Source organism: Vigna unguiculata, chromosome 1 (genome assembly GCF_037176805.1).
Source record: "Vigna unguiculata cultivar grain cowpea cultivar isolate G323 ecotype 2 chromosome 1, ASM3717680v1, whole genome shotgun sequence".
In the NCBI taxonomy this organism is placed as follows: Eukaryota; Viridiplantae; Streptophyta; class Magnoliopsida; order Fabales; family Fabaceae; genus Vigna; species Vigna unguiculata.
Genome location: NC_140792.1, coordinates 38,876,483 through 38,889,744, shown reverse-complemented (window position 1 = coordinate 38,889,744; position 13,262 = coordinate 38,876,483). Strand labels below are relative to the sequence as shown.

The following is a 13,262-nucleotide window of genomic DNA, read 5'->3' as shown; positions in this document are numbered from 1 at the left end:
CTTTAATACCCTTTATTAAAAAAAATAAGAAAAACTATATTCTATAATATATATTTTATCTTTTCGAATGGGGTGTTTTGGGAAAATTACACATTTTATTATATTTTTAATAAGGGTGGTTTTGGAAATTACAAATTTTATGATAGTGCAAGAAGAAAACAAGGGAGTAGAGGATTACTACAAGAAAATCTTTAAATATTGACCCATTTTAGTGATAAAAGTAATTAGTCATTATAAATTCAGATAACACTTTATAAACTAAAGTTTATTGGTAAATGTGGTGATTGATTAGAGATGTTAAAAAAATTCGTATCCGCAGGTATCGACGGATAAAATCCGCAACGAGTAGGAAATGTATACCCGTGGGTAACAGGTACGAGTATTTTTATACCCGCATGTTAACAAAGTGGGTACATGTATCAAAGTATTTGTACTCGTGAATACCTGTACCCGTTAATTTAAATTAAAAGAAATTTAAAAAATGATTAAAATATTAACATTGACTTTGAATGGGTTATTTTTTATCAATTGGTTTTAAAAAATCTTCATTTATTTGTAAATTGTCATTCAACACTATTTAAATGGGTTATTTGCACTTTGTTTAAAATTTATAAATGTTATGCATTGTATTTTTATTTGAATTTATAGTTAAAATTTATTGTTAAATATTAATTTTTTTTTTTGTAAATACTCGTGGATACCGTGGATATCCTTAGATTTTAAAAAAGTATGCGAATACTCGTATAACAAATACCCACATGGATATGGGTACGGATATGGGGCAGATACTTATCCAGTCAGTAGGGTACGGGGGAACTACTACTTGTACCCTACCTGACCCGTTGACATCCCTAGTGGTGATAGGACCAATCAGTCAGTCCAATACCAAATCGAGTACTTTATGAGAAGAAAGAGTATATCTGGCTAGGATTCTATATAACGATAAAAGAAGGGATTAAAGAGACATGTCAGATAACGAATCATAGGCAATAAAGAAGAACAATAATGGGGCACTAAGGAGGCATTAAGGGGACAAAAGAGCTTAAGGGACTGAAAAAGATAGGATAAAGAGGGGCATAGGAGAGAGAGGAAGGGGAGAACATTTTGAATGCCTTTGACTGATTGAACTCCATTCTCTTTTGCTAGAACATTCCGACCCTTTCTTTTAAGTAAGTCATTTTGAACTCCTTTTCCTTCTAGCCTTTACGCTCTAAAGAGCTAAAGGCTGGGGGATTATGCGGTGATAGGCCAAACCAATTGGCCCAATACTAGATCAAGTACTTTATGAGAAAAAAAAGTAGATTTGCCTAGGATGACATATAACGATAAAAGAGGATATTAAAGAGACGAGTCAGATAACATGTCATAGGCAATAAAGAAGAGTAATAATGGAACATTAAAGAGATGATATATAAAAGAGTTTACATATAAAGAATAAATTTGAACAAGATAACGTAGCGCAAGTAACTCTTGTGGTCTACATACATTTTCAATGGCTGGCCTAACAAGTTCACTTGAATGAAAGAAATGTGATGGAAAGAGATAGAACATGAAGGAAAGTGGTGTGAACAAACAAAAAAGTACATTCATAAGACAAAATCAAAAGAGATTCAAATTATAGAGACTAAAACCTTAATTAAATCTACATTATATAATACTTAATACATTGCCGGTACAAATCATTTTCTTAATAAAAAAAATATTATGTATTAGTATATGATTTATCATATTATTGCGTAAACCACTAAGTAACTACAGTATCACCTTTTTGGTAGGTGGGTTGGAGCCAACCAAAATTTGGGCTTTCTTTCTTACGAAAAAGACACAATTGGTCCCTAAATTTTAAGGAATTCGTCCGATCTCTTCTCTTGGTTGTTTGTGATGACCTCAAAGTAGAAAGAAATACATCAGCTAAGAAATCATTTTTCTTTTGATTTTTTTTAATGTTTTTTTTTCTCAAAAATTATGTGCTTTTCTATTGTTTCTGCCATGCATGTACTTGTTCGACCTAAATGCATAACGAAAACGACAAGAAAAGCAATCTTGAACACATACACGAAGATTATAGCATCAAAAAAGAAAAGCCACGTGCTTTCATATGACCCTAAGCATGAATATGAAATATCATCTAGTTTAGGTAAATGTTTGCATCTTTATGTGATTCCTCCTGTTGTATAAATTGTGTCATCCAAATGTGTGAACCAGTCCATTCTGTATCATTACTACGTACTAACCAATCCACCACTACATAAAATTGTGTGGTATTCATAGTACTACATGTCCAGATATTCATACATGTTCTTGTAATATGGTCCATATTTTATTCTCAATTTATTTAATTATTCTGCCACATTTCACTCTGATCCAGTGTTCTGCACTCTGCATATTAAATTTTCTCCACAAATGAAGAACATCACCAATACTTGTCATTTTTAGTTTTATTCTCCCAAAGGAGAGAGAGAATAATATCAACATCCTGCCATTAAAATTTCACCACACAAAACAAATAAGAATGCTGATAAGAAAGAAAAGAGGTTGACAACTTAACAACGCTTATAACCCAAAGTATAAATAAACTGTGCATGGACAGTGAGATTTTTTATATTGCCATCTCTTCATAATTTATATCCATACCGAAATTAAATTTTAAGTTTAATTCAATTTCATACAACTAATTTGTAATATAAGATTTGCATCTACCTTTATTTTTATAAGTGAGTTTTGAAGTCACTTATATATTGTAAAGTCACTTCATCTCTAATTGTTGTGGAATATTCAATACATTCTCTCATGTCAAGACATATACATCTTAGACGTTAGACTAGGTAATTAATTAATGGTTTCCTAACAATCCAATAGTGGGTAGTATGATAGATCTAACAAACAACAAATATCCTGATAGCAAATAACACACTAGATCAAACAAATAATAAATCTCGGTAGAATACACTACAAGAAATTTTTAAATAGTGACCAATTTTAGTGACTAAAAAATAATTAGTCACTATAGTGATCAATTTAGATACTAATTTATAAACTAAAAATTATTACTAACTAAAATAGTTTCTATTATGAATAAAAAATTATAATTGATTTCTAAATTAGTAACTAAAATAATTTCTATTATGAATTGATATCTAAATTGGTCACTCACATTAACTACCAAGATTTTGGCTACCAAAAAAATGAGTCTCTAAATTGGTCTCTAATTAACAAATTAGTCTCTAAATTTTTTTGTCACTAAAATTAATCATTATCTAAAAATTTTATAGTATTGATAAGTTATAAATAACTCTAATATCATATTAAAAACTAAACTTTAAATCTAACTCAAACTCACAAAACAAACTTGTAAAGTGTATACATCCATTTATATACTATAAATCTTAATATACATTAAATTTCGTAGTTTTTATAATGAATATTTTAAACATTACAACTGTCATAAAATTTTACTGGTTAATAATGTGGTTTTTAATGATATTAGTGAATGGGAAGTTGTTTCATGTATATTGTGTCATTGGACTCCTTATTAGAGAATACTATGAGAAGATATGTAATTAAAGTTTACTTTAATAATTTTTTCATGCTCATTTTTTAAAGAAAGAATCAAGTATTTTTTTAAATAAACTAAAATTAATTTATAAACCAAGATAAAAATCATATTTTTAAAAATTTAATGTGGAAGAACTTATATATAAAATATTTATAATTGATAGGTAGTTTATTTTATTTAAAATTAAAAATAACTACTAAAACATACTCAATAAGAATCTATCATGTGACTGGCACCTTTCTACTAACAGCAACAGGTATTTCTACAGGTCAATATTGATTGGACAATTTAATAGGTTTCTGTGGAAGATAGTCACTATACAATTTAAAAATATATATAATTCATTGTTTTAAAACATGTATTTTCTTTTATTTTAGGAAGGATACTCATACACACTCTTTCATCCACGGAAGGAGAAGCAAGTATAATATATAAGATATTGACATTCTAGCTAAATGTATATGAACAACAATATTGTATAGATTCTTTATTAAATTTTATTTGTTTATATTAGGAGTTAATTAAGTTACTACATTAATTATTAAGGGTGACATATAAGTGTGTTGATGACATACACATTGAAGGGGTATACATCACTAATGACTAATCTCATACATAGAAGTCTCAATAATTTTCAAGAAATTATAGGAGAAATAAGTGAAGAGATGTACAATATGTTATGTCATGTATAAATTTGATGAACCAAAGGAAAACGCAAGTAAAAATATATTACTAACAAGATTTTCAATCTAGGTTGCCATTAGATAAATATAGTATTTTCCTATTTATTTGAGCTAGAAGTTTCAAATATAAATATGCCTATAAATCTGGAGTTTAGTTCTCAAAAACAAATTATATACGAAGTATATATAGATGATACTGCACAATAGCATCAATCAGAAAATAATGAAATTATCTTAACAGTTATCATAATTTCAATAATTAATTCTTTTATTCAGTGATTATAACTTTGCAATTTTATCTGTTACAATTTACTTATAAATCCTTTTCACAAAATCACCAATCTTCTTCACAAAAAATGGAAGACAATTGTAACCATTCAAATGAATGCTTGTCAATTTCTGTACCATCAGAATAATTTCAGAATGAAACATATAGGTGTTATAATCAGAACCTCGAATTACATAAGCGTCTCAAACTTTTAAAAGTGTAAGTATAGATTCTATTTTTTTTTTTAAATATAAGAATTAAATTTTACATATAAAATAGAGTTTCACTATGAATTAACTAAAACTTTTGAGAAACTATAATTTATCTGAAATTAGTGTTTATTCAATTTTCGTACGGTCAACATTTATTTGTATATTATAACAGAGAAATGTAAACTCTAAAAAGAACACTGGTTTTAAAAGAAGAGAATATCTAGGAATCAATTATAATTTTACACATAATTAACTTTCATAAATACATCTTCTACTAACATGTGCACACAGGATGATCTTCAATTTTATTTTCAATGAAAGAAATTTAAAAGGAATGCAAACCGTTTTCACTATGGATATAGCTTTATGATTAACATGCATGAGATCATTGTTTGCCATTGAAAAGTACACTTAGTATATATAATAAGTAATTATTGAAGGAGATCCAAGGGGGAAAATAATGCATGTGAAAATTTATGCTCAAGTGACCTACTTAACATGTTAATCGAAAATTCGTTATCATGTTAATGGAAGACAATCCCACGTTTTAGAAATTAATGGCTAACCATCAATATTTATGAATGAGATAATGGCTTACATTACAACTTTTAAGTATTATATAAAAAAGTCAAATAATGAATTCACATTTCAACTTTTGTATGCTAATTAGGTAAAGAACTGACTTTTAGATAGTAAACTGAGTAAATTCTTTTTTATAAACAATCTGGGACAGTTTACAGTAGTGTTTGAAATAAAACATGACTCACACAAATAGTAAAATAATGGTAGCATCTGTCATAACCTCTCTCAATCACAATAATAAAACAAAAATAGGGGGAAAAAAGGTTATTAATTGACACTTGGAGGCGTGTGATTGAATAACCTAGCAGGAGTAAAGAGGGGACTGGGACAAAAATCCAAAGGTTTGTTAATGCATCAAGTAGAGCTAAACGTTATCACTTTCCATTGTTTGATTATGCCCTAGACTCTTGACACGTTTCGTGTTGTGGCATAAGAGAGAGCCCCACATATGGTGTATGTTACTTTGATTTTAAGGTTTAAGCGTGAACGGAATCTTGAAAGCATGAAGATACCTAATTGTAACATCATGAAATTCGTCTGGTGGCCTCGGTTTATTTGTAGCCACATGACGAAGCTCACGCAATGAAAAAGTATAGGAAGGGGAAAAAAAATCAAACCGACAAGGTTAACCACCAACTGGATCTTGGTTCAAAATCAGTTATGATTCTTGGAGATCAGCTACTTCGTATCCATTCTACAGCTTCTGAATAATCTACATTCGTTAAGGTAATATGATCAAAACAACAAAGTTGCAAACACCATAGCTGGGTTGCTATATGTGAATTACAAAGTGGGGGGGTTTCAGTGGTTAAAAAGGAAACAAAACATTAAACTGAACCTTTGAGTAAATAACGTTCGCTATCACTACCACAGATTCTTGTCCAAGCAACAGCTGCAACCTACCTAATCAAACATAGAGATCGAAAAGTGAGAAAAAACTTGAGGTTCTACCAAGTGCTACAAAAGTACATGATCATATAATGGGGGTTAGAAACACCAAAAAGTAAATCATTTCCACATATATCCTGCCAAATGAGATGCCCTTCGCAGGAGTGATTGAAGCAACTGATCATGACCCTATGCGGTTCATTTAGGACTTGACCCTAAGTAACCAAAGCGATTGGCTAACACATTCACATCTTCTTCGTCATCTGGGTCTTGTGAAGTTGGAATATCTAATTCACCCTCAAAACCCTCACTGAAAAGTTCTTCCCAGAAACCTTCATCCAGCTCTTTCTCCAACCTCTCCTGTGATTCTAGTGCCTCGGGCTCTTCCTCTTGTTCCCTCTTTCCCCTACCATAACCTTGCATCTCCAAAGCCAGCACTTCCAACTCTGACACTCCAAATCCATATTCCCCAAACACATGGGACTCCACTTTAACGCTGTTTCTCCCTCCCCTTATTCCGATGCTTGATTCTCCAACCCCACTTGGCCCTTGCTCGATTGGTCTTCTCCTCTTCTTTGACATGGCCTCTTCAAGCTCCTTCCTCTTCTCTTTCTGCTGGAGCAGCTGCTGGATGAAGGTGGGGTTCTTCAAAGCTCTAGCCAAGAAAGACATCATCTGCTGCTGCTTAATTTCTGTCCCTCGTAGCCTCTCCTCCATTTCCTCAAGGTACGACCTCGTATTCTGCTGCTGCTGTCTCAGCTTCACCAGCTCCATCATCAACACCTGCTTGTCACGCTTTAAACGATCAACCTCTTCATCCAGTCCAAAACGACCCACTTCAACACAGTGACCTTGCCCTTGTTGAGAACTAGAAGGCTGAGAAGGTTGCTTTCTTCTCCTTATGTTTGCCAAAAGCTGCCTGTGCCCTCTCAGGAATCCTTCGTTCGCAAACTCCCACCTATCGGGATCAATTTTTCTAAAACCCTATGAAATTTAACCCCATATTTAGTACCCAAAATCAACACACGCTCAATACATGAAACCATAACTGCTATAATTATTGCGATAGAAAATGAACAAATTGATAGAGCTTGATGCCAAACTGTACCACTACGGCAGGCCACAGCAGAATGAATGAGAGAGGGATAGGAGAATAGAGAGATCTAGAAATCTAGAAAAAACCCACTGGACAACATGTGACTTTCAATATTTAAATACTACAGTACCATATAATAAATTTTGTAGCCAGTTTTAATAATAAAAAATATGAAAACTTACCACTGTCACAAGGAAGAAACAAAATTTAAAATGATAGAACAGTGAAATATATTCCACTACAAAAAAACTAGCAGAAAAAAAACGAGATAGACTTATCTTTCATTCAAAGAAAAAGAATATTGTTTCTTAATTGGACTGTTGTTACTTATCCATTCAATATACAGTTTCATGGATATTTCTTGCACAGTTTTCCAATGGGAATTGAAAAAATTTGCTGAATCAGTTCGCTTACAAGAAGTTTTCATTAAATATAGAAATACAATTCTAATAAGAGAACACCATGAAAATACTTGTGAAACTGCACTTTAACTTCTGTGAAGTGTTAATCCCATAAACCCAGAAGGAAACGAGTGAAGAAGATGATGATAAACAGAAGACTTACGTAAGTGTTTAGTTGCCGTACAAAGCTGGAGAAATTGTTATGCTTGAAGTATCGAGGGAGAAGGTCTCTGGAGAAAGCGTGAGGATCCCAAACCACAAAGCTGGCACCACCTCTGCTCCATGAAACTATGTGGCTGGTGGTAGGGTCCTCCACCGCATCATAAGTCTTGGTCAGAAATGGGGGTGGCCCTACTTCGTGAAGCCCCTCCATTGGCCTCGGAAGAGAAACCACTGCTGACTCATCACCGCCTGTTTGAGACGTTGGCGACGATGAGGAGGATGGTGGTGGCGATTCAAAGTACTCTTCTTTCACAGGGTACAAATAGTTCATTTTGAAAATTAAACAAATTCGATATGTACGGTTCCGATGTGTTAATTCAATTCGCCCTTGGCTTGGCTTGAGGTTAACGTTTGTGAAGTGTGTTCATATATAGAATCTATTGATGAATTTGAGAGGAATTTGACATGAAGCAAAGAAGAAAAATAGGAGTGGAAAAAACATGGAAACAGAGAAGAATAAGAAAAGTAAATAAAGAAGGAGAAGAAGAAGAGAGAAAGTGCAGCGTAATCCGAGTGGAGCAGAAATTGAGGGCAGGGAAAGGGGTTTGAATTAGAAATGAGAGAAAAGTGGAGAAAAAGTGAAGATTTGGAGTTTGGTTTGTGAAGCGAGAATGCAGAGGACTCTGTTTCCTTGTTTGGAAAGTCGTTTGGGCAGTTAAAAACAGGATAGAGTGTTTGTTTGTCATAACACATACATACCTATCTAGGAAGAAAGGTGATGAAGTGTTTTGAGGGTTTATGTAGGGAGAGAGATTAACAGTGGAGTATATCAGAAAAATGAAATTATTATGCATAAAATAAAAAAAAATAAAAAAGAGTTAATTAGAAGATTCTAGACTTGTTGGAAGCAATATGATTTGTTTTATTTAACTATTTTCCGCAAATAGCAACTGGATGAGAGAGAGAGAAAGTGGGTGGGAAAGTTCTGGAAGTTACAGAGGGAAACAGAAGGGCGTGGTGGTGGGGATGTCTGGTTTTTTAATGCTGCGGGATTCACATGTTGTTGGACTTGGAAGAGCGGTTTTGATTGGAATCTTGATAAATATTGATAAATTGATATTTGTATAATATCTGATCCCAAACGCTGGCAAATCCCATCGTAACAAATGTGAGAAGCCACTTGGTTGGTTCATTAAAAGAATAAGGTTCAAAACCACAAACAAATTTATGGGAAGGATTTTGGGAAGCAGATGGATGAAGAAAAACCCTATTTGTTTGTTGTCAGAACTAAATTTTAGTGTTAAAAATTTTGATTGGTCGAAGGAGGTAAGCTTAACTCTGCCACTAAATCCGACAAAAAACCTCTGTTTAGGATGTCCGTACACAAAAATCTTGTGTCACCTCACTGCTTACTTTTGTGTGGCAAAATTATTTTCTTAACAATAAAAATTTGTTTACTTGTTTATCAATCAATTTTAAAATATGTTGATTTATAAAATAGAAAATAGATAATTGTGTATATATCCATTTTTACATTTCAATAATAAATATATTTGGTTTTAGAAAAAATATATATATCATTATGAGAGGATTTCTATGCAGAGATTGACTTTTTCATATATAATATAAATCCATTCAAAAGTAGATAGTTTTTTTTATTTATCCTCTCTTTGGTTCTTCTTTTTCCAAACTTACATTTTTTTTATATTTTTTAACTATATTTTTCTTCTACCAAAAAACTACTTAATTTTAGTACATTTTTCTCAGTATTAAAATTTATGCTTAATGTTCATTACATAAAAAAAAAAAAACTCCCTTTTTACTTTTAAAAAATACCACTTTAAAAATATATAAAATTTATTTGTTTTTAATAAAATCCCTTGACTTTTTTTTTTTATCTTTTAAGTTATCCACTTGTGACAACTGATATGAGCTTTTTTTTTATCCCTATTAGTGTAATAAGTTACATTATTCTTTCACCGAATTTAAAAGTAAATGGTATGGTATGATTATATAAAAAATAAAAAATAAAAACTATGGAACATGTATATTAATTAACATATAATTGTTAACAAATGAAGTTTAAGGACTTTAATAAGAAATAGGGAGATTTTATTGTTACTCAATCTTACAGGTAAAGTTCGCAGATTTATAAATATATATTTTACTGAAGGAAGTATCTTTTTTTCCTTTTCACTCTTGTATTATTCTAAATTTATATTTTTTGTAGTTTTTTTTTTCTTTTTGTATTATTGAGACTTCTCTAATATATGTAATATTTAGATGTCATTACTAAAGTTCATTCCTAAAAAATCCGCAACTTAGCAAAAATATTTTCCTTTTAATATATATACAAATTTGTCTCAAGACTCTCCACATTCTAGTGATAACAATAGTGCTTATAATAACTTAAATACAACCTATCTTTTGAGAAATATATATTTATAATATGCATTGTGAATTTGTATTTTGACTATAACTAATTTCATTATTAATACTTTTTTCATTCTTTCTAATGTTTTTTTTTTCTTCAACTTGATTTTTACAGTTTTTCTATTGTTATAAGCGTGTTAAGGTTTGATTTTCATCAAAATAATGTTTTTTTTTTGCTCTTGTTGCTTTTCTTTTTTGTGAAATGCACTTATTTCATCTTTTAATTTTTTTTTTCTATCACACGATGATTTAGGGTTCTGAGGTTGTTAGTTGTCATGGTGGATGGTGGTGTGTGGTTTATGATGGAGTTACCAGGTTTGGATTAGAAAAAGGACACTGGTTTGTTTGGTCATTATATTAAGGGTTAAATATATTTTTGGTCCCTCAAGTTTGAGCGAAATTTGGGTTTAGTCCCTCATCAAAACTTTTGACCAATTTAGTCTTTCATCTTCCAAAATACGTGAATTTAGTCCTTTTAACCAAATTTTGTTAAGTTTATCTCACATTTCAAGCGCATTTCATGATAGTATTTAAATTATTTATACTGTTTGACACATTTTTGCTTCAATGTTAACTTAAATACTATCATGAAATGCACTCGAAACGTCAGATAAACTTAACAAATTTTGGTTAAAAGGACTAAATTCACGCATTTTGAAAGATGAAGGACTAAATTGGTCAAAAGTTTTGATGAGGGACTAATTCCAAATTTCGCTAAAACTTGAGGGACCAAAAACATATTTAACCCTTATATTAAAAGTTGACCTTTTGATCAACACATACATTATCAATTTTGTTAATTACAAACAAGAGACCAAGACTTCACCAATGCTGATCTAATCATTATTCATAACAGCTCATAAACTAATTATAATTTTTTACTCTCTTCATTATTTTTTAAGTATAGCATTTTAAAAATATTTTAAAAACAGAGATAAAACATTAAACTATTTATATTCTTTATGAATGAAAGCTAAAATTTCTAACTTATCAGCCATTTTGATTTTCCTCCCAAAAATTATAAGAAACTTTAAACTTTATATACTTACAAAAATACAAGTGATGATCAGGGATGACAAATATACCTATGTATGCACCTATTTGCGAATAAATTCACGACAAATAATTAATACTCGTGGGTATTAATTACTTACGGGTATTTTAATATCGATTTATAAACGGATTGGATGCGGATATCATACTATATCTTTATTCGCGAGTACTTGTTATCGACAAAAAAATTAAAATAAAATTTAATTTATGTTTTATTAAGTTAAATTTAATTAAAAATAAAATTTAATTTATATAAAATTAGATTAAATTTAATTTAAATTATATTTAATATGATTTATATAGTTTTTTTTGTAATTTCATTTAAAATTTATTTTAAAAAATTAAAAAAATATTTTTTGAAATATTCGTGGTATACAATAATACTTACAAATATTTTTTAAATAAATACCTAATGAGTAAATCATGGATAATGAATATATATTTTTTTTTTGTTGCGAATTGAGTTACAAATAGATACTATACATAGGTGACTCATTGTCATCCCTATTGTTGCACTTCAATATTGCACTTCAATATATTTATACAAATATGTACAAAGAATATTAAATATTAAGAAACCCAAAAAATATGATTATTCAGCCATAAAATTTTCAAAGGGTCTAGTTTTTAATTAATGTAAATATAAAAAGAGAAAAAACAAATTGTTTGTAGTTCATGTTATGTTATAACAAATTTTGTATTAGTTTCTATTATATCTAATAGGATCAAACCAAGTGGTGTGACAGATGTTGTAGAGATAAAGAAAAAAAAAACAGAAAGTTAGAATGAAAAGCCACAGAATGTTTAGATGGATAAGTATATAAAATTGTAAAAGCAAAATATTCGCACAATTGGAAAGCAGAAGACACAGTTGTAAGCAGATTAAGAAGAAGAAAGGTAAAGATAAAATATTAAATTAGTTAATTAATGAAGTTATTGAGAAGTAAAGTAGTGTGTGATACACACTTACTCACACATACTCCATATCAATTTCCTCTATCTGAGTGGATGAGTGAGTGAGTGAATCAGCCATGCAGATCCATACTTTCTTCCACACCACAAATCCAGAAGCTTCTTCACCACTCATATTTCCAACCTGTATTTTTATATACATATATAATTCTACATCGTCACCTTCTTCACTATAATAATATTATCCACACCCATTAAAAAATGAACTTGTATCGTTTAGACCGCATTGCTTCTCTCTTCTTACGTGATATTTTTATATTCTTGGGGTGCTCTGTGTGGACAGAATATCCTATTGCCATGTAGCATATAAATTTATTAATATTTTCAAATCAACCCAATGAATCTTCTACAATGTTCTCGAATCTACGATTTTTGTATCGTAAAGACACTTCTTCATTTTTTTAAGTTTTTCGCAGATGAATTATTGGTGTCTTCCTCCAACCTTGAAACGATAGTTTCTGTTCTTTTCTTTATTTTTATTTTTTTTTAAATGAAGTTCTCAATCTTTATGGTTACACTCAAATTCTTACAAGGATATTTTGTTGTTGAAATTTTTCTAAACATGGGACTTCGACCTCTCCTGTAAGAAATACCCTGTTCAATCCATTATTTTAAAGTGTGGATCCAACCAATCCTAGGTTTTCAATTTCACCCCAAAAAAATCAGTCCTTGGTCGGAAAAATATCACCCTATCATAACCAGTTAGTTGTCCATCCATGAATGCCAACCTTTTAATAAAACTTATGTTATTTTATAAAACATTTTTTTTTTCATTTCTCTCACCACTTATTTATATTATATAAATTTATACATTTAAAACATTAAGACTTGGTAATACTTTATTTAGCATATGATTAAAATATTCTAAAAATTTATATATGTAATAATATTCTAAACATTTTAAATTATTATTATTTTTTATTAGTAAAAAATAAAAAAATTAAAAAAGAGCACTT

The 13,262-nt window shown here is 30.2% G+C and overlaps 1 protein-coding gene across 2 annotated transcripts; it reads right to left on the bottom strand.

Annotated features, from left to right (window-relative positions):
• Positions 1–2,152: 2,152 nt before the first annotated feature.
• Positions 2,153–8,648, bottom strand: LOC114191997 (heat stress transcription factor A-7a-like). 2 transcript variants are annotated; one of them, XR_014994582.1, is made up of 3 exons: positions 7,850–8,648; positions 6,140–7,173; positions 2,153–6,013 (listed from the first exon to the last, which is right to left on the bottom strand). XR_014994582.1 is itself a non-coding variant. In XM_085672602.1 (2 exons), exons 1-2 carry the CDS (start codon positions 8,177–8,179, stop codon positions 6,388–6,390), a joined length of 1,116 nt encoding a protein of 371 aa, XP_085528728.1. In that variant the 5' UTR covers positions 8,180–8,648; the 3' UTR covers positions 6,129–6,387. The 2 variants fall into 2 exon arrangements, 1 of the variants encoding a protein (XP_085528728.1); XM_085672602.1 differs by lacking the exon at positions 2,153–6,013 and having other exon boundaries at positions 6,129–7,173.
• Between the last annotated feature and the right edge of the window lie 4,614 nt (positions 8,649–13,262).

Coding starts and splice junctions, on each gene's coding strand:
- LOC114191997 (XM_085672602.1), bottom strand. CDS start 8,179: ATGAACTATTTGTACCCTGTGAAAGAAGAGTACTTTGAATCGCCACCA. Junction 7,174..7,849: donor TACGGCAACTAAACACTTAC/GTAAGTCTTCTG, acceptor TAAATTTCATAG/GGTTTTAGAAAAATTGATCC.